Below are 22477 nucleotides of genomic sequence, written 5' to 3'. Positions count from 1 at the left end.
TTGATACGCATTTTTGAAATAAATAGGGTTTTGTACAATGGTATCAGCTGGTAAAAGCTATTCCACCAGAAAACACATTGTGAATTTCTGAATCTTCTCTGTGTTCTCTAAATACAGTATTAAATAAAATCAAATCCGATCATCAACTTCTCGGCCTTTTGGCTAAGATCAAGTGTAGTGTAGTATCAAAAACAGATTTGGAGCAATTATGGGAGTGTGAGGAAATTATTGTGAAGCCCCCAACTCACTAAACCTTTCTTTTTGTCCAGTTGTATATTGCGGATTTGTTTCTTATTTATTTTGGTATCAATATTCTGACTTAGAACTAGTTCTACATAATTTTATGCAGACACTGGAATTCAAATCGATAAATACCGTATTTTTCAGAGTATAAGACGCACCTTTTTCCCCCTAAAAGGGGGTGAAAATTTAGGTGCGTCTTATACACTGAATGTAGCCCCGCCCACCCACTGGCCCCCACCCTTTGGCCTCTGCCTCGCAGCAGTTACCTCCTTGCAAGCAAACAGCAAGAAAAAAACAGCTCCTTTCAGCTTCAGCACAGCCTAATTAGCACAAGTTGATTGGATCGGCCTCCCAACTGATTTGCTCTCAGCTGTTTTGCGCAGGGCTCTGCTGCTTGCTGCAAAGAGGTAAATTGCTGGAGCAGATTTTTTTTTTCCTTGTGCTAATCAAGCTATGCTGAAAACGAAAATGAAAGTAAAGCAGGCTGTTTGCTGTTTGCTGCAACCCAGGCAAAATTGCTCAGAGGCAGAGGGAGATTTCTTTTTCTTCTTTTCCTCACCAAAAAAGGTAGGTGCGTCTTATACTCCGAAAAATACGGTATTTTTTGCTCTATGTGAGGGCTCAGAGTTTTCTAAAATGTAGTATTTTAGATAAAATATGTGCTTTTTAATGCTTTAATTGTTAATGTATTGCTTGACAGCTAAAGTATGTTTCTCTGAAGATTTGTACTTAGTCTTTTCCCCCTGCCTCAGGGCCTCTGTACTCCAGGGTTGCTCTGGGGGGTAGAAGAGTGCCGTCTCCTGCATTAGATGGTATGTTGTTATCTTTCTTTAATACAGAAAAACTAAGGCGTAGTCTTCCAAACCTCTCCAGGACATCTAACATCCATGTTGAGTCTGTGAAAAACAGTAGAAGTGACTCAAACTTTCAAGTGCCAAACGGAGGAATACCTCGTATTCAGCCTCAGTCCTCAGCCAGTAAGTATCTTTACAGTGATGCTGTAAACGCAGCTTCTGAAAGAAGACTGAAAATTGTAGCTGCGTGTTTACAGTTTCATGGTAAAGGGATTAGATGTTTCATGTGGCTAACGCTAACCTAGCCAGATCTAATGTATGTTGAATGAATGAAATTATTTTTTCTATCCCACCATTGAAAACATATATATATATATATATAAATATATATTGACCCAAGTTGCTTTTTAAAAAATATTGATATGTATTCCTTTCTTTCCAGGTTTACGCAGAGAACTTTAGCGATTCTTTAAGCATTCAATATTATCAGCAAATATAATGTCCATATTTAATTTATTATCACACATGCATCCTACCTAGGGTTTAAAATAATGCTACAGGTGTTCTTGCAATTTGCAGCTGTGATATTTTCAATATAATACAAAACATATTGAAAAGTTATGCCTCAATACTGTTTTGGGGGAACAATAAGATCTTAAAGGGACGCGGTGGCTCAGTGGCTAAGATGCTGAGCTCGTCGATCAAAAGGTCGGCAGTTCAGCGATTTGAATCCTTAGTGCCGCGTTAACTGGGTGAGCTCCTGCTACTTGTCCCAGCTTCTGCCAACCTCGCAGTTCGAAAGCAGGTAAAAAATGCAAGTAGAAAAATAGCGACCACCTTTGGTGGGAAGGTCACAGTTCTCCGTGTGCCTTTGGCATTTAGTGATGCCGGTCACACGACCACGGAGACTTCTTCAGACAGCGCTGGTTCTTCGGCTTTGAAAGGGAGATGAGCACTGCCCCCTAGAGTCGTGAACGACTAGCACATATATGCGAGGGGAGCCTTTACCTTTACCTTAAGTTAAAGACAGCGCATTGTTCTCTGTGTGGATTCTGCTAAACAGATTAAAAGTACAGTCATTCTCATTTCATACTTGAGACTGGGTTCCTAAAATGTTTACCTGAATAAACGCAAAATTTAATGTTGCTGATTTCACAAACATCTTTGTGGTCTCTGCAGATCTTTATGCGCTGAGCTCTAAGAACTGCACAAGTTTGCATTTTTCTGCAGTTAGAAACTGTCTTACCAGTGTCCCTGATCAGCTAACTCAAACTGAACGTATTCACGATTTCCATGCTCAGTGCATAGATGTCTGCAGAGGTATGCAGATGTTTGGGGCAGGGCTTACTCGCTTTTTCTTACCCTCGGTGCTTTTATGCTTACATCTACCATCTATATGCCTGCAAAGAGCTTAAAAGTAGCACAATATGCTGAACACGATAATGTGATTAATTACGTAGCCATCGTTTGAGCATGCTGATTTGCTTTGCATCCCTTTTGCTATGGAGCCGCCCTAGGGCAATGGGAGGATGTATTATAAAAATAAGAGAATATTATTAATTGCCTTGTATGTTAGGATATACGTCTAGAAGGGGCTCTAATACATGGATATAAAATACATACTATTATGTATTGTAGAACCATGGTTTTCAAATTTGGAAGGAAGATGGAAACTTATCTGGCATAACCTTCAGAAGCTAAGGGTTAAATTACACTTGGTAGAAAACATTGAAGCTTAACATAGCATATATTGTTGCTTAACTGTTAAGTAATAGCTGTTCATTCAGAATCAAGTCCATAGTGCTTGTAGGGAGAAAGGATATTAATATCTTGCTTAGTCACTGTTAACATGTTTTCTTGAGGTTCACATGAACTGGGATCTTTAATTTGGAAGAACGCATTTCCATCCGTCAGCCCAATTGCCAAAGCAATTTGCAACTAAACAAAGATGCATTTAAGGATATTGTACAGTATGTGCATCGTGTCACGTTTCGATGGGGCCCCAGATGATGGGGCCCCATTTGTCTAGCCAAGAGAGTCCCAGTATGACTGGATCTGTCATTTTGGGGGCTATTATGAACCGAATCGTTTCCCAGTGATCTGCTAGCTCCAGCTTCACTGGTTCGGTCAGGTGTGTGGCGTAAGTTCCCCCCACTAGAGATCCATCAATTTGTTCAAATCGGATTGGGTGGTTGAGCTTTTTGACTCGGATCCCCAATTTTAGAACTGTGGGTAGGTTAATCAGGCACCTCGTGCAGCCTGAATCTATTAGGGCTTGGAAAATCCCTTGGGTCCCTGTTTTTGGGGCCGTTAGGCGTATAGGGAAGAGAAAAGGTTGGATGGGTCCACTCACTATTGGGTCGTCTTCACCCTCGTCCTCGCTGTCATACAATTCGGGGGATTGATTTCCATCATCTGGGATCCCCCTTGTTTTGGTTAGGTGAGCGAAGACCTCTGGACCCTGGGGGATTTTCCGTGGCGCGCTTGGGCCGTCGTTCCGGTCGTGCCTTGGGCGGTGGGTCTGACCTCAGCCTCGGGGTTCCACACGCTGCTGCCAGGTGACCAATCCCCCCACACCTGTAGCACTTCAAGCTGCATTTATTCTAGTGCTGACACATTGTATGTGGTTTGTACCTACTGTATTCTTAAATTTGATATGCAGAAATCATCTTCTTATATGCTTTTCGGTGTTTGTGATTTACCTTTCCATGTTTTCTTTGGATTTTCCTTTACAAAACACTGTCCCATTATAATGGCTTTTCCACTTCAAATTGTTGTTCTGCATGGGCTTAACTTGACACGGTTACTTTGATTTAAAACTATTGCCTTTTTCATTCCACAAGTTAGCTTTCACAACTGCATGCCTACTATATTAGTATTGAAAAACACATTGGAAATATAAACATTGTATCCAAACTGGTATAAATTTCAGTATATATCATTAATATACATATATCTCACTGTCAGAGCATTGACAGATTTTGATACCTATATTGAAAAAAATGTATTTTTATACCAAGTTCAGAGCTGACAGCTTTGTTAGTGTGTAACAATAAGCTTCAGTCATGGTTTGTCCAGTAATCAGGTTAGTTTTCACATCCTATAGTTGCTTCTTAGGGACGCGGTGGCTCTGGCTAAGACGCTGAGCTTGTCAATCGAAAGGTTGGCAGTTCAGCGGTTGGAATCCCTAGTGCTGTGCAACAGGGTGAGCTCCCGTTACTTGTCCCAGCTTCTGCCAACCTAGCAGTTCGAAAGCACGTAAAAAATGCAAGTAGAAAAATAGGGACCACCTTTGGTGGGAAGGTAACAGTGCTCCATGCGCCTTTGGCGCTGAGTCATGCCGGCCACATGACTACGGAAACATCTTTGCACAGCGCTGGCTCTTCGGCTTAGAAACAGAAATGAGCACCACCCCCTAGAGTTGGGAACAACTAGCACATATGTGCGAGGGGAACCTTTACCTTTACCTTTAGTTGCTTCTTTGCTCAGTATTGGCTTAATCCTGCCCTCACTTTTCTGCAAAATAGATCCTGAAAATTTTGCTGACATTCCTGAATTAGCATAGACTCAATACTACTTACAGTGGTACCTTGGTATTCGACTGTTTTGAAACTCATCAAATGTAATACTCGGTACATTTTGATGTGAAAATTTTGTCCCGGTACTCATTGTTTGTTTGGTACTCAATGCATAAGTTGAACTTATCATTGTTGGCTGCCTTGTGTTGTAGCCCGTCAGCGGCCTGTGCAGCTAGTAGTTGATTCCGACAGCGAGGAGGCTGGTGTGGTGCTGCGCCAGCAGCCTGTGCAGCTGGCACTCGAGTCAGACAATGAGGCTGGAGAAGATGTGGTGCCAGAGGCGGGGATTCAGCCAGGGCCTTCAGAACCTCCAGAAGCTTCCATGGGTGAAGAGGAAGAAGAGGAGGAGCCTCTTCTTGATGCACGGGCGCGCAGAGCTGCCAAAAGGCAGGAGTGGCTCCTCAGGAGGAGGTCTCCTCGAGAGTAAGGCTTGGGGCTAATTGGCCACTCCCTTAGCCTATTTAAGGAAGGTCAACGACTGAGGCAATTTGCAGGGAATAACTTCGTTCACATTCCTTCGCGTCTGCATCTTAGTTCTCTTATTAGTTTCCTACAAATTGCTTCTGGGCATTCTGCCAACCATAGTAAGATTGCGATTATTTATTCTTTGGATTCTTGTAGGCTGTTAATAAAGTTAATTAACAGCCTTTGTAAAAGACTGATTTAATTTAGTAAACTAAGGTTTGTATAGACTTGTGTGTGCTGCGTTCTGTGGGGTCCGTAGCTGAGGCAGAACACCTTGTGGCTCATTTTATTATTCCTTTATGAGGAAAATTTGTTTGGCACTCATCATTTTTGATACTCATCACCCCTTCCGGAACCAGTTAACAATGAGTACTACAGTACCATTGTACTTAACATTATCCAGCTGCAGAATGCTTCAGGGGACTCTAATCATTTTTGGCCATTTAGGGGTACACTGTAAAACAGACATCTTCTGTTCCTAAACATGACCAGGATAGTCGTTTCCTGACAGGAACATAATTGAAACTCTTGCCTCAGTGGATTGCTATGAATTTATTTGCATAATCAACAGCAAAGAGTTAATTCTTAACCCACACTGGCTTTGGTAGAAATTTACCTAACATCATTTTCATTTTCAGCAAAATAGAAAAAATCTGTTTACAGTTGTTCCTTAGAATTCTCCTCCCAAAAAGATCAGCGCTTACTCATTTTGCTTTCATGGATAATTTTTGTTTTGCAGATTAATACCCAGTATATTTTACACAAATCTTGTCCAGAAAAGCTATATACTTTGTTATGGGCTCCCAGCTTCCGAAGATTTTTTCTCCATAACCAGCACTTGTTCATCAATAAATATATTTTTTGATTCATGAGAAACTTTGATTGTTAGCAAACAAAAGCAGTATTTTGTTACAGCAGAAAAGAAATGGTGGAGGAAAGAAGTTGTGCATAATGAGAGCTCTCTTGGGAATATGTTTTTGGGGATAGATAACAGATAATTGGGAGAAATGATTCCAGGTGGATTTTCCGCCCACATTTTTAGTATAATTTATTTGATATCAGCTGCCATTTTCAGGCTATATATTTGAATATGTGAATAAGAGAGTGGCGTGGGAGCCTAGAGACGGAGCTCTTGCCTCTGAGTTCGATCCTAGGTAGGAGGCGCAAAGAAAAAATATCTGCTGTGAGCTCCACGTAGGTGTCAGGAAGGGCATCCAGCCAGTAAACGCTCAGCTCCAATCAGTTGCCCTGACTCCACCCCGATGCAAGGGATTGCAGAGTTGTTAAAAGAAAAAAAAATGAATAAGTAAGATCTTCAAGTGGCGCAAGAAAGAACTTCAATCTCAATTTTTAACTACCTAAGTATAATCTTCTATTATTATTAAGCTTTCATCCCAGAGTTGCTGTTACACTAGACTGCTAGATTTGGCAGGAGAGGTGAATTATTTGAGAAAAAAAAGAATCATGCAGCCACCGAAAAAATGTGAATCTGGAAAAGCAAAAAAACCCAAAACAAAATTATCAGCGTTAAAGAGAGTATTATGGGTTCAAATGTAATGATATTTCAAAGTTAACACAACTAGGATTTTTTAAAAAAAATAATTCCGATGAGGGTTGCTCTGCTGAAAACAAAGCATAAACTATATTTAGATTAAGAGTCAGAATCAAACTTCAATTCATCTAGACAAATCATGAGTTAAAATTTTATTAGCATTAGGTAATCCTTTACCCATAGTTTATGCTTTGTTTTCAGCAGATCAATCCTCACCTAAATTATTTTTTAAAAAATCCTAGTTTGCATTCACTTTGAAATATCATTACATTTAAATCCATAATACTCTCTTAACGCTGATAATTTTGTTGTGGGTTTTTTTGCTTTTTCCAAATTCACATTCTTAAATCTAGTTGAAATACTTTATGTGCTTTTCCCTCTTAACTGAATATTGTGTATGTCAAAATAGCTATTTCGTGCTGTTTTACATTTTCTGGAATGGGAGGCCAGAGGGAAAAAAATCTCTCTTGTTTAGGATCGAGCAGAGGACATAACATTGTTTCAGTAAATAATTTTAAAGATATATTTATAATATAGGACAATTTATTTGGATGACTAAAAATTAAAACACCCATTATTAAGGTCAGGGAATAACCGAGCCATTTACCAAATTTCATTAAACTAATTTAAAATTAAATAAGTGCCAATTAAACTAAATGTAGATAATTATATAGCATATTACCTAAGAGGAAGACTCATTGTAATTATTTGTGAATTTAGGGAAAGGAGTTGTTGCTCAGAAGAATGGAAGAAAACAAGTGAATAGCAGAGATGCAGATTAATGTGAATTTTATGGCTTTGAAGAGTTTGAAATTTAGCTATTGCTTGGCAGAGGCTGTTTTGCCTGCTTAATTTGACCATTTCTGTAATATCCATTTTTAATGTGTGCCAGTGTGCCCACAGTATAAAAAATGACGAATAGAATAGAATAGAATAGAACAGAATAGAATAGAATAGAATAATAACATTATTGTCACTTTGAATGTACACTAATCGGCATACATTAAAATGAAATTTCGTTGCATACGGGTCTTAAAGGGTCACCCCTTCCAATATACACTACATAAACATGAGAAAATAAATAAATACAAAATAATGTATTATCCGCATATATGACAATAAAGGTTACCTTATCTAAATATCAAACAGGCTTTCCCCTTTTTATTTCTTTGTCTCCAAATGCCTCTTCCTTACCCTCATCATCTTCTAGGTTTTTTTTTTTGTCCCAGAGCAGGTAACTCTTCCCTCATGCTCTTTCCATTGCTGCTGCTGCTGCTGATTCTTTGTTGATTTTGCATATGGAGCAAAAGGAAACAAGCAGTGGTATTATGCGTGAGTGTCTCTATCTGTGAAAAAGAGCGATCCATAAAAGCAAATAGGATCAGTTTCAGGTTCCTCTGGCCTTTGGGAGAAAGTGTCGTCTTAATGGCTGCACACGCATGAAGCACAAAATAATAAAAAATCTTCTCTACCGTGTTTCCCCGAAAATAAGACCCTGTCTTATTTTATTTTTTTTGAACCCTGAAATAAGCACTTGGCCTCAAAAACCCGATTGGGCTTATTATCAAGGGATGTCTTATTTTGGGGGAAACGGGGTATTCTCCTAAATGCTTATCAAGCAATTGACTTTTAAAATTATTCTCAAAATGAGTTTAATTATGTCCGTCTGATCTAAAGTATGTTAAGAGCGATTATCTGTTTAGAAAAGAGCAAGGGCTTTTACACACTGAAGTAAGACAGAAGATTCTAAAGAGTATTCCGTGTTATGATGCAGAATTCTGTTTCTGGGGATGACCGTTGTACTGGACAGATTGTAGTGGCTTATATTGATCCTCATACATCAGCTTCAAAACGTGGCATCCTATGTTTTCTTTCCCTCCCTTCCATGTTCACTTCAGAGCTGCTTTACCACAGAGATTACTGTTGGTGTTTGCCTTTTCTATATAATAGGGATGGTTTGTTAAATAACTACCAGTGCAATAGTGAAATCCAATTTTTTTTTTACTACCGGTTCTGTGGGCGTGGCTTGGTGGGCATGGCAGGGGAAGGATACTGCAAAATCCCCATTCTCTCCCCACTCGGGGGGGGGAAGGATATTGCAAAATCTCCATTCCCACCCCACTCTGGGGCCAGCCAGAGGTGGTATTTGCCGGTTCTCCAAACTACTCAAAATTTCCGCTACCGGTTCTCCAGAACCTGCTGGATTTCACCCCTGTATCAGCGTAATAGTTGAGTAGCCCAATTTGGAATGAAGAAATGCCAGTTTGAAAGAGGAAAGAGAATAGTTAGCAATTTCGCTTCAGAAATAAATATTCTTTAAAATGCACATACCAAAAAGTCTACGGAGATTCTTAGTCATTCAGGTCATGGTTGTCCCAAAGGTGCTTTTTTCCAGAAGCAACTGGACTTCCTTTGTTTTTTCTTTTGAAGATGTTTCGCTTCTCATCCAAGAAGCTTCTTCAACTCTGACAGGATGGTGCGGACCGGAAGGATTCTGCAAGGAATTCCATTCCCCACTATCCCATCAGAGCTGAAGAAGCTTCTTGGATGAGAAGCGAAACATCTTCGAAAGAAAAAAACAAAGAAAATCCAGTTGCCTCCTGAAAAAAGCACCTTTGGGAAAAAGAAACTGCTCTGAAAAGAGTTGACTGATGTGAAAGTTTATAAACCTTTGGAGTTAAATGAGACAGTTGCCTTCTTTAAGTTTAACCTTGCACTGATATGGCTTTGCATGATTGGCTGGTGGTTTGTTTTCACTTCTAGGTGTGCAGATATTTATTATTAATATTATTTTGGCCTGCAAAAAAAAACACCTTTGCCTGCTAAAACACACAATGCATTTTATTCTACAAGTTTTCTGACAGCTCTTACTGCGGTGAGCATCACGTCTTTAAAATAAAACACTTCGCTGCTACTGCTGCTACTATTACTGGAGCCATAACAGCTTTTGAAAAGCTATTTTGCCAATTTTGTTCATTTGTTTTCTAACGTTTTAGATGAAAATTACAACCTTAGAATCTTAAGTGAAACTTTTGAATGTAGTTCAAAGTTCTTATCGCCTTTGTTTAGACAGAGATAACACGTCTTTGTTTCAACAGCTCTGCAAAAGCAGAAAAATTTGCACCGTGTTGCCTTCAAAACCAAACAACAACTACATACTCCAGCTGCCAAAGGAGGTAATTAGCTTCCAGGCTCTTTCTGCGCTCCAGCTAAAGTCAGAAAGTTGTTTCTTTTTGTGTTCAACTTTGCTCTTGATGTATTCACCAGGAGATATTCATCTTCATTGTTAACACTTGCTCCTCTGTAAGAACCTCACTGTATTTTGAACTGTACATTTGGGGCACAAGCTGTCAGCAGATGCTGAATATTTGAAGCTTGGTACAAGATTCAGCCCAGCCAGAGCTGTCAGAAAAGGATTAACTCTTGGTGAGAAGATTGTACAAATGAACTTCCTTCTCGCTTCCTAAGAAGAAACTCCCATTAGTTACACTAATTGAATTCGGTTGACTTTGCCTTAAGTCAACTCAACATCCTTGGGTGGAATTCTAAGGCTGTCATTGATTGTCATCCTTTCCAGACAGAATCTATCATTGCTTCTTTGGTTGGCTCTTCGGGCCATTCAGTCATCTTCATACGCTGCTTTAAGATAGCAGGATAAAAATTCTTCTAGCCTGAGTATCTTCGGAAATCAACAGTTTTTTTTTTTTTGAGGTTTTTTTTTTTTTGTTCAAGTTTGAGACAACTTCACTGTGTTGTATTTAAGCGACACTTGTACCGATTAATATTATTCAAGTTTGGTATCTCTGAAATTCATGGTTGGTGAAGGAAAATTACTTTTTAAAACTCACTATTTTCAACCAGACTAATTACTTTTGGTTTTCTTATGTCGTGCTTTTAAAGAAGTCATGGGACAACTGTTTAAAATAGTTTTGTACTTTTCTGCTAAAAAAAACAAAACAAAAACAGAATAGCTATGGAACTTAATATTATCAGGATAATATATGGAGTCTTTGAGAAAGCTAAGCTTAATCACAGTATTTTAAAAAAAGCCTTGGCATTTTTTTAAAAAAAAAGCTTGTCCACATTATTGGAAAGCTCAGGATACCAAACATTGATTGAAGTAGTGAAGATATTTATGCAGATCTCACAATACAAAAAACACCCAAATAATGTTCACTAAAAGCTTTAGAAACCTGGTAGATAGCTATTGGTGAGCAGCAGAAATCACGCATTGTGAATTTCTGCTTCACATATGTCAAGATTATTGCAACAATCCTAGCTACCTAAAACCTCAAAAACCATATCACATCAAACGTAGTTATTTTAGAAGTCTTGCTTAGATTGAGCTTCAGTTTCTTTCTATAGTTTATAAATGACTTCAGGTGTCAAATTTAAAATGTAAACAGTTATCTGGGGTTTTGATTGGGAAAAAAAGAGAAACATCATTAATTTTTTGCCTTAAGATTCTTCTGCCACACACTCCTAGGTAATCTATGGCATGCATAGGCATGCATCTAGTAATCTATTACACAGATCAAGAATTTACAGTATTTCATAATTAATACTTTTGATTTTGCACCATATAGTAGAAGACCAGTTTCATTTCCTCGGTATACTGTATAGTTCCATCTGTATTTTCATGCAAGAACTTACAATTCATAAAATTAGCCTATTGCCTGCCGAAGACTGGATATGTGTTGCATGCCCATATTTACACGTATATACAACATTTTTGCCTATTGGGTTAGTGTCGCTCAAGATTTGTAAGTTTGTTATTTCTTTACTAGAGGGATTCATTTTTGAGGCCTTGAGAGGATTCTAATTAGCGTGGCCCCATTAAGGGATAACTTCTAATTTGTGTGCTGAATTATTGCTATTGGTGTTGAAAGTGGGCAGTATAGAAGTGTGGTTACAAATAAACATCTTTGAACTAAAGACTTATTTGAGAATGGAACAAAGACGCCAGTCCATTAATACTTACATCAGATTGCAAATGATTTTTTGCAGACAAAGAAACCCTTTTCAGAGCCATGTGCTTTCTCTTGTAAAGGCCTTTTTGTTGTTACTGCAAAATCACCATCTGTGGGCAGTGTGTTTTGCAGGCAAATGAAGTTTTTTTTTTTATAAAGTCAGCTTGGTATGCCTTGTTCATAGGATATCTTAGAGCAGGATTGTCAAACTCCTGGCCGCCGGCTGGATGCATCACGCGCTGGCCACGCCCATACCCAGTTTAGCGAAGGGGGGGAAGTCCCGATATGTCACGTGATGCCGCCGTGACGACGCGAGTTTAACACCCCTGTCTTAATGCATTTAAAGAGAAACTATTATGTTTTCTTAATTTAATGGCTCTTGGAATATATATAAAAAAAGGGACTTTCATCCTTGAATTTACTATTGTGTTTTTCAGAAAGATTTCCCGACACTATGCTGGAATTGCGTTTTATTTATTTCTGAGCTTTCAGGATCTGTAGTTATGTTTAATGCTTCTCAAATATCCCTCTATCTTTATTTAGCAGTTTTTGTAATTCATTATGTTGATCCTTTTCAAACCGAGTCTCTGTCCCCCACCCCACCCATCCCCCGCTGTACCGATTGTCTGCTCCTCAAAATGTCTTCACGATGCCACCTTGGTAATTCCCCTAGAAATATTCTTGACAGAAAGATCCTTTTGTATTTTAATAGAATCATTGCACAACATAAATGTATGAAGGATCAGCTGAAAAAGATTATAACAATCTGTAACATATAACTGAACTGTTAAGTATCAAATCTCGAAGTTTTCTTGAAAGGTAATTCTTCCTGAATCTCTTAAATTTGAAATGCTTACATTGTTTGCATGATTATAGACCAGGGGTATCCAACCTTGGCAACTTTAACCCTGGTGGACTTCAACTCCCAGAATTCTGGGAGTTGAAGTCCGCCAGGCTTAAAGTTGCCAAGGTTGGAGACCCGTTATAGACCATAACATTCCTATTGGGGTGGTTTATCATCAACTATGTTCGTACTTTGAGCTATAGTATATTTGGTCCATGAGGCAGGCCCATATTTACACATCACACACTCTTTGAATGTACTTTCCCTTGCAAATTCAGAGTTTGAATACGACTCATTTAATTGACGTTAATACTTGTTAAATTTCAATCTGGCGCATGCGTACACAATTTAAAGTATTGTAACATATTAATGTTGTTTTCGCTGTATATTGTACACCTGACTGGAAGAGCTACATTCTTAGTTTGCCGAATATATTACCCTCATTTTCTGATGTCGTAGAAAGGTAATAATTAAAATAAATTTAAATTTGAGGACTCCTAAACTTCCTTTTTCAGTAAGGAATTAGCAAAATTTAGACATCCATGAAAAGTGGTTGTCTGCTGAATGAATTAGCTACACGGTTACTTGTCATTGCAGCTGTTTTTATTTCAACTGCTTCTCATTCAGTTGCTCATCTTTTCTGGTAGAATATTGAAAATACATTGTCGTTTAAACTTGACCTATCTGCTTCTCTCAAAAACATTCAGAAATATTGGTTATTGTGAAATAATATGTATTGGCAGCTGTACTACTACCCTGTTTCAGTGGTGGGTTTCAAAATTTTTTACTACCAGTTCTGTGGGTGTGGCTTGGTGGGCCTGGCAGGGGGAAGATACTGTAAAATCTCCATTCCTACTGCACTCCAGAGGAAGGTTACTGCATTTCCTCCCGATCAGCTAGCACTCGGGAGGCAGACAATAAATTGGGGCGGGGCCAGTCAGAGGTGGTATTTACCGGTTCTCAGACTACTTAAAATTTCCGCTACCGGTTCTCCAGAACTGGTCAGAACCTGCTGAAACCCACCTCTGCCCTGTTTCCCCCAAAATAAGACATCCCCTGATAATAAGCCCAATCGGGCTTTTGAGCGCAGGGCAATAAGGCCAAGCGCTTATTTCAGGGTTCAAAAAAATATAAGACAGGGTCTTATTTTCGAAGAAACATGGTACATCGCTGCGGCTTTTAGGTTCTGCCTGATTTTAAGCTGCGGCCATTTTACTGCTCTGAACCTTGAACGTGACTGTCTTTTTTTTTGTGCTATTCCAGTTCCGTCTCCCAGTAAATTCCGGTCTCCAGCAGCACCCTCACCTCTGGCTCTGAGACAGCCAGTAAAAGCATTTAATACCCATGGACCTAACTCTGTTCCCGAAGCCACGCAGCTGCCTTTAGCGGCTCCCGGTTCTGCCTCTGCAAGTCCAGCCAGCGGCATCAACAGTGCTACGCTTACCAGACCTGCAGGAACCACAGGGTTAAGGAGTGGCTTGCCAAGACCTAGTGCTCCCTCCTCCGGGGGCATTCCAGTGCCTCGCAGCAAACTCACACAGCCCGTTCGCAGGTGAGTCCGCCACTTTCTCTTTTTACTTTGCGAAAACTATCATTTGGGAGAAACCCCCATGTCTTGGGTAGCATTGTCTTACTGTTGTGGTCTGCCAGCAGCCTGTGGAGCTGGCAGCGAAGTCGGACAGTGAGGAGGCAGGGGAGGAACATGGGCCAGTCCTGGAGTCTGGAGAAGGCCCGGATGAAGGCTCTGCATCGGAGGCAGAGATGGGGCCAGGGCCATCTGGGAGTGATGCGTGGACTCTGGAGCCCTCAGAGTCGGGCAGCAGAGAGGCAGAGGAACAGGAGGGACCTGTTCCTAGTGCATGCATGCGCAGAGCTGCCAGAAGGCAAGTGCAGCTAAAGCAAAAGGGACAACTCGGGAGTAAGGCCAGGAGATGATTGGCCCCTCCCATAAGGCTTAAAAGAAAAACAAAGGCACTTGGGCCTTTTGCAGGAAAGCAACGTTGCTAACTCTATTTCCAGTCAGCATCTCTTATTTGTTTCTGAACTCCGTGGGGCTTTGCCAAGTAAGGCCTTTGGCAACGTGTCAAAGAAGATAAAGGTTGGTGATTATCCCGAAGGACTTCTTCCTAAGGACTTTTTTGCAACTAATTGAGACTCCGCTGAGAATGAAAGTAATTTTCAACTGTTGCAATAAAATAGAGTTTTTTGGGACTAATTGTGTTTTTTAATGACTCAGTAAGCCTAGCCTTACATAACCAGAATGATTGTGTCTCTTATGTATTTATTCTGAAAACGAAACACTTTTCTCTATCAAAAATAATGTATTTTCAGTGGTGCATATCTGGTACTTCTGAGAAGCGGGTAATAGAGAGGAATGTTATTTTGTGTGTAATCTGGTGGAGGGGGACTTAAATCTACTTTTCTGCCTTTGGATAAGTATTTTGGGATAAGATGGGGCGGAGTATGGGTAGACTTGAAAGAGCTGAATGTTTTATGGACACTGCAGTTTTTATATCAACGAAGGCGGAAAGTAATTTTGGGTGTTTTATTAGGTAGTTTGTGATTTCATGGCTGAAACATCCATTTTAACTTGTTACCTTTGTCTCATACTTAACTCTTATGGTTCAGATTTTGGGAGAAATTTAACATTTTTTACACTACTGCTTTTGAATGAAGTAACTATTAATTTTAAATAATCATTACCATGTGTACATTTTGACTTAAATCTATACTTGAAGGTTTTTTTTTCTTACTCTATTATATCACTGTCTTTCTAATTTTGAGGAATCCTACATAGATTCTTCACTGCAAAGACATTTTCTGGCTCATGACAATGTTAGACCAGGGGTGAAATCCTACTGGTTCGGACAGGTTTGGGCGAACTGCTAGGGATTATTGGCATCAGTTCGCCAAACCGGTAGTAATTACCCCTCCTTGGCCCCACCCACACCCGGCCGGTCGCCGCTCACCTCTTGTGGCCGCTTGATATTCCACAGAATCCAATGTTAAATGCAGCAGGGACAATGCTAACTTTTCTCTCTCCATTCAGAACGGATTGCTGCAGCCTGTCCCTTTAAGGTAGTCCCCAGGAGGGAGGGGGCCAGGAGGGAACCACAAAGGGAGCAGCAGCTCTGTTCTGAATGGACGGAGAAAAGTTAGCATTCTCTCTGCCACAGAATTCAGTGTTAAATGCAGCAGAGACCCGACGACCAGCTAGCCGGTGGGAGGCGCGTGCACATGCACAGCAGAGCTGAACTGGGGCGACGGCTCGCGTGCCCACAGAGAGGGCGCAGTGTGCCACCTGTGGCTCATGTGCCATGGGTTCGCCATCACGGATCTAAACTCTTCTGTGGAAAAGCACTTGGCAGCAGCTGCTGTGGATCTGCACAATTTTTGCTCTTTTGCTGCCATCTAGTGATTCCTTTAGGGGAAAAAGTGGATGGAATGGAATTCCTGACCCTACCAGGCACAATTCCAGCCACATTCTGTATGGTGATAGGTAGTGGCTTTTCCACAGTTCAGGACCCTTAAATCTTAGCCAGAAAGAAACCCACCAATTGCTGGCCTTATTGTGTTGCTAGGAGGAATTACAAATAGTAGCACAACATGGCTATGTTCAAGATACAACTTGAGGGCAGACTGTAGGGGTAGCATGGCAAAGCAGCTGTGCATTTGAGGGCTCTGTATGTACACAGAAGTCAACCCTGAAAGCAAGAAAGGAAGCACAGAGCTAACCTCAAAATGGCAAAATTTAAATAACTGATAAATTTATTTATTTATTGGTTCGATTTCTGTGCCGCCCTTCTCCGGAGACTCAGGGCGGCTTACAATGCGTTAAGCAATAGCCTTCATACTTTTGTATATACCTGCTTAGTAGGGCTTTTGGGGGCCCCTAAGCGGTGTTCTTTTTTATACAAAGTCATCTTATTGCCCCCACAATCCGGGTCCTCATTTTACCTACCTCGAAAGGATGGAAGGCTGAGTCAACCTTGAGCCTGGTGAGATTTGAACTTGCAGTAATTGCAGGCAGTTGGTGCTATTTAACAGCACTTTAGTCTGCTGCACCACCAAGGCTCATCATTTAAATTTAAAGAGTAATACAAAAATTATTATACAATAAAGGGCATAAGGCAGATGTACGTGTGTCATCTCCATGTGCCAGACTACTGGAATAATTAAGGGACCGAAAGGAGGAATTAAGAAAAGGCACTGTGGAATATTATTAAAGTTTGTTGGCATTAGGAGATGAGCAGTACAGAATCTTTGATGATTTTCATTTTTGTTCTTTACATCAAAAGAAAAAAAAATAGACAAATAGGCTATAATGAATCAGAATGTCTGGGAGAAACTTTCTGATGAATCTCATTTTCTCTGTTTCAGATCTCTGCCAACTCCCAAAACGTACAGCAGCACAAAAGACGAGAGCTGGAAGGATGGCTGCTACTGAACAGCAAAGCTTTTTGTAACTCAGCACGCCCGTCTTCACCAGGCTAAATCAACATACAGACTGATGGAAAATACTTTGGGATGGAGGGGTTGAAACTCTCCAGATCTCTCTGTCTTTAATTAGCACAAGCTGGCAGAGATTATAAAACAGCACTTTAATGACATTAACATCAGATACTTGGTGATCACTCAAAATCATTTTTACGTGAATCACGTATCATTTCTGAAGCTCTGCTTCCCTTGCTTCCTAAAATTGTTATCAATGCTCTCACATGGCTAAAACAGCCCACATGGATTCAATCCAGGGCAGATATCTTAATATGCCAAAGATACATCCATTTTGGAAAAAAAGCAGCACGTAAAAATGTTAAGCAAAAAATAATAATTCTTGAAAGCTCACATGTTAGTGGATTTTAAAGAGCAAGGCTTTCTTTTTTAACACGTAGAAGAGAAATATTGATGTTGATCAAAGCGAAAATTGGATTGTAAAAAAATGCTACTGGGCTAGGTGAAATTGTTTGAGACCATTGTGGAAGAGGTGCGTGGAGAAACCGAGTCACAACAGAACCTTGTCTCTGGAGTCTCACTATGGGAGCGGTAGGCGAGTCCGTACCATATTTTTTTCTTTTAAAACAAACCTAGGCCTCTGAGACTCGATAAGCATAGGTTGCATTTCTTTTTTTATGTTGACTTGTCATATCAGGTTTTTGTATAATGCTACGATTGCCAAAAGGGCTCGTTTTCAGTTGTACAATCCCAAAACTAGCTGTTCCTGGCTCAGGAAAATAGCTCTTTCTTTCTTTCTTTCTTTCTTTCTTTCTTTCTTTCTTTCTTTCTTTCTTTCTTTCTTTCTTTCTTTCTTTCTTTCTTTCTTTCTTTCTTTCTTTCTTTCTTTCTTTCTTCCCCCCCCTCTCTCTTTTGCAGCGATCTTTTTTAAATGTATGAGTTCTTTTTTTAGAGCAAGCTTTCCTGGAAAGAGAAAGGAAGAGAATGGATGAAGAAATATCGCCGCGTGCTTAATGCTTGGAGTGCAACTGAGCAGGCCTGTAGTTAACATGAAGGGAAAAACAACTATGCAGCTCTTGTCCAGAGGTTCTAAGTAAATCAGTTGTTCTGCTGATACCAAATGCTTTATTCATGTGGGTAATGTTTCATGGTATGAGGGAGTCTTCTTTCTTCTTCTTCTTTTTTTTTTTTTTAAAAAAAAGATCAGCTTCCTAGAGGTGCGTTTAAAATTGTAAATACTTCCACTGAGGTTATTGCCCCTATTAATATTTTAACTATGTACTTTGCCTTATATTTGTATTTTGCATTGTTGGTAACAGTTTGGAAAAGAAAAGAAAAAAGAAAAGAAAAGAAAAGAAAACTCTGCCACATATGTTTACAAAGTGGTTTGTTCCTCTAACAGTTGTCAGCTTTTCGCTATTTTGCCGGTCCTTGTTGTCAGGGTATCCCCTCATGCTGTAGAAAAATACTACTACTCAAAGCCCCATCGATTGCAGCTCCCCTTTTCAGTTGCTTTTATGTTGGAGTGGAAGACGGAAGGTAAGCTCACCAGAAAGAAACTTGGAGTAAGTTGGTTGCAAGAATTATTTTTCTTTTTAAGGAAAGAAAAGGCAGTCTCTTAAGAATGACATTTCCTTTTGCTGTCTAAAGTACTGAGCTTAAAAAAAAAAAGTTTTAGCTAGGATACCATTTTGGTAAGGACTGAACATCCAAACACGTTCTGTTTGCAGCTTGAAAACCTCATTCATGCCTGCCTCTTAAAATGCGTGCTTTTGAATTTTACAAAAAAAAGAAAAAAGAAGAGTTAAGTGGTTTGGGGATTCCGATCTTTGATTATTTAGGTAGCCTTCCTAGATTAGTGGATTAAAAGCCATGCAATTTTTACTTGAATTGGAAATGTGACCAAGGGAGGATAGGACTAGACATCTGTTCCTAGCACTCAGGCAATTTTTCTTTTTTTCTTTTTCTTTTTTATAAATTTAAAGGAATGGCCCTTCTGTGGTCTTGTGTAAGGGATGGGATTCTGGGATCTTTAGTTGCTGGGTTCTGAAGGCACAACATAGGTCTTTCAGACGTAAATGATCATCTGCAAATAAGACATGGGCATCATGGAGATTTTTGCAGAGGAAAGTGATTTTCCTTTAACTGGGAACGTTACTATCAACACATCCTAATTTACAGTCAAGTCAGAACAAGAAGAATTGAACTGGGGTCGTTGTCTTAAATCAGGGTAGCCAATCATTGTAGGAAAAGCAGCTAACAGAGCTGTGTTGCACTGTTAGTCCAGCCTATTTAAAGCGCCGAACAGAAAACATGAGAGATCTAAATATTTTTTAGGTAACTTTTACCTAGCCTAATTTTTAAAATGGGGCTCTAGCAAAGCAGTCTTTATAAGTGGGAACATTCTCATTTCTACTTTTACTACAAAAAAGAAAAAAAACTGAATATTTTCTTCAAACATCCAGATGTTGCCTTTTTTAACCAAGCTACATCACCTTGATTTATAAATGTGTTTTCCATGAAGCTCATCCTTGCATTACTTCGATAATGCATCAAGTTTTAAGGGCATCGCCCCCCCGGCCGCCACATTGCAATAAACATCCAGCAAATTTAGACTCCTGAAAAAGGGATACTTAGAGGAGACTTTCACATTGTCAGTTTATTTGATTGCCATGACATCCTATGACTTTCTGTGTTTTAGAGGTTTGGGTATATTGAAGTGTGGAAACATGAATATGATAAACTAGTGCCTATGATTTACTTTATTTATGTTTGACAATAGTTGTTAAGGGTTTTATGAATGTGGGGGGGATTGTGTCAGCAGCTCAGAATTGTTGTATGTATGTAGGCAGAAAACAAAAGGGGTTCTGCTTCTAAAATTATTTAATTTTTCCTCAGTGTTTGAATGTTTTTTGTAAATGTTAATAATAAAAAGTGTAAAAAGGAAGAATATAGGTATTCTTAAAACATTTCTTTGACTCCTTTTTGAAATAAAATATATATAAAATGAAATATCCGTTGCTTCTTTTAAGTATATTAAATACTTCGTTCATTTGGATGTTTTCAGAAACAAAAATTTGTATGGGAGATTCTGCCTTGTGTTCACATTAAACATGATAGCCACAATCCCATTTTTAAACATAGTATATTATGAATCAAACAGGAAAAGGGAGAGTTGATTTTAAAAGCAAAAGAAAACTAGACATCAACAGAAAACGTTTAGCAACAGCATAATTTATAAAACTATTTTTGAATCTTGTCTGCATAAATAATTTTGTTCTAATAATATAACCTGGCTAATTTTAGTCTAATTTTAATTTTATTAATGTGAAATGCTGAAAATTCACCATGAGTGCATGCTAGTTTCTTAGTTTTACTTTCTTTTCAGATGTTCTGTTTTCTAAATCTTCATTTGTTCTGTTACAAAACAACAGAATAGAATTTCTTCTATTTTTATGGATTTTTTAAAGCTTACAGTAGGTTTACCATTCTGTAAGGTTTTTTTTAATGGCCTTTTTTGTTTCTACATCTATTATATAAACATTTTTGTACATTTTATACAAAGGTAGATAACTTTCTCTCAATTTACTGCTACTTAGAAGCACAATTTTGTGTTTGAATTTTTATCAACATAAGCAATTTTTATCAACTTCACAAATTTTCAGTGGATGTATTAAACCCCTAATTATAGTTCTGATTTTATAAAGGAAAAATACAAGTTTTGGTTAGAGAACTTCATTTGATCTCCAGTTTGAAAAAAATACCAGCTTTGCTCTTTTTACATAACTTTTTAAAGAAAGTTGGTCCTTTACAGATTCCTTGCATCCTGGACATAAATTGTTTCAACTCCTACCCTCAAAACAACGCTATAGAGCACTGCGCACCAGAACAACTAGACACAAGAACAGTTTTTTCCCAAACGCCATCACTCTGCTAAACAAATAATTCCCTCAACACTGTCAAACTATTCACATTAGGCTGCATTTCTATTAATCTTCTCATCGTTCCTATCACCCATCTCCTCCCACTTATGACTGTATGACTGTAATTTTGTTGCTTGTATCCTTGTGATTTTTATTCATATTGTTTCCTAGTATGATTTGATTGCTTATTGTACCTTATGACTGTCACTGGGTGTTGTGCCCTATGATTCTTGACGAGTGTATCAGAGGTGGGTTTCAGCAGGTTCTGACCAGTTCTGGAGAACCGGTAGCGGAAATTTTGAGTAGTTTGGAGAACCGTAAATACCACCTCTGACTGACCCCGCCCTCATCCCCCATCTATTCTCTCCCTCCCGAGTCCCAGCTGATCAGGAGGAAATGGGGATTTTGCAGTAACCTTCCCCTGGAGTGGGGAGGGAATGGAGATTTTATAGTATCCTTCCCCTGCCATGCCCACCAAGCCATACCCACAGAACCGGTAGTAAAAGTTTTTGAAACCCACTACTCAGGGGTGGGTTCTAATTTTTTTTACTACCGGTTCTGTAGGCGTGGCTTATTTTGTGGGCATGGCTTGATGGTGATGTGACAATTCTTTAGGATTTAGCAGAGGTACTGGTCTACCAGGCTTTTAACTGCTTGCAGAGCTGTACCGGTCTACTCATTTGTTCTTGCAGGCATCGGTCTACTCATTTTCTTTTAACACTGATCAGCAGCCCTTTGAAGCCCCACGGCAAGAGTTTAAACAGAGTTTAAAACAGAGTTTTTTCCCCTCTATCCGATCAGCTGGGACTGAGGAGGCAGCAATAGATTGGAGGTGGGGCCAAATAAAAGGTAAGAATAATGCAGGGGGCACGGGGGGGGCAGAACCGGTTCAGTGACGTCATATCGTCACCGCTACCGGCTCGGCGGAACTGGGAGGAACCCACCACTGCCACTACTGGAGTGTATCTTGTCGTCTTATGTACACTGAGAGCATATGCACCAAAGACAAATTCCTTGTGTGTCCAATCACACTTTGCCAATAAAGAATTCTATTCTATTCTATTTTAAGAAAGCATATATATCTTCGGCTGATATATATCTTTTTAATAATCACACTTCAAATTATATGCAAATATAAAATGCAATATAAAGCAGACACTGTTTTTGTCTGTTTATCAGGCTGTTTACAGAAATAAGGTTTTGTATAGATTTTATATAGACTATGTACTATAGATGTTTCAGTTCAAGTATTCCTTTTAGTTTTATTATGATGACATTCCTGCTGTTTCCACTTATATTTCTCTGTTAAAAGGCTATGAGGTTCCTACAGGGATAGGATATGGTGTCTCGGTTTGATTGTGACATCTCACAATTATCTGTGATATATGAAAGTTTTTCCCAGAACACTCTATTTTAGTTAGTGCTGCTAATTTTCACAATAGGCTGAAATGTAAAAGAGAACGTCTTCATAATTTCTTGAAGAGCCAGAGAGTTCAGCCTTCAAGGGAACAACCTTTATGGTGATTTATTTTTTGGCTTTTGACCCATGGTTCCCTTTTTTACTTTTGAGATAAAGAAGGCAAGAAGAACAGCAAAATTATCCATGCAGATTTTGGTGCTCGCACAAACTGGAATGTTGAAAGGGTGTAAGAGGTG

General features: G+C 39.3%; 1 protein-coding gene across 3 annotated transcripts in view; it reads left to right on the top strand.

Annotated features, from left to right (window-relative positions):
* SLAIN2 (SLAIN motif family member 2) overlaps nt 1–19910 on the top strand; it is a 36611-nt gene extending 16701 nt beyond the window's left edge. The window contains exons 6-9 of one of the 3 annotated variants that reach the window (XM_070948679.1): nt 1083–1220; nt 9731–9808; nt 13710–13998; nt 16827–19910. In XM_070948679.1, coding sequence (XP_070804780.1) covers nt 1083–1220; nt 9731–9808; nt 13710–13998; nt 16827–16893 — 572 coding nt within the window. In that variant the 3' untranslated portion in view covers nt 16894–19910. The remainder of the gene's footprint in view (nt 1–1082; nt 1221–9730; nt 9809–13709; nt 13999–16826) is intronic. The other 2 variants (XM_070948680.1, XM_070948681.1) reach the window with 2 other exon arrangements.
* Nucleotides 19911–22477: the final 2567 nt, after the last annotated feature.

The sequence above is a fragment of the Pituophis catenifer genome, unplaced genomic scaffold (assembly GCF_029215685.1).
Source record: "Pituophis catenifer annectens isolate HBS135680 unplaced genomic scaffold, rPitCat1.0.hap2 SCAF_8, whole genome shotgun sequence".
In the NCBI taxonomy this organism is placed as follows: domain Eukaryota; kingdom Metazoa; phylum Chordata; class Lepidosauria; order Squamata; family Colubridae; genus Pituophis; species Pituophis catenifer.
Note: the sequence above shows the minus strand (reverse complement) of the source record. Positions and strands in the feature narration are given on the sequence as shown.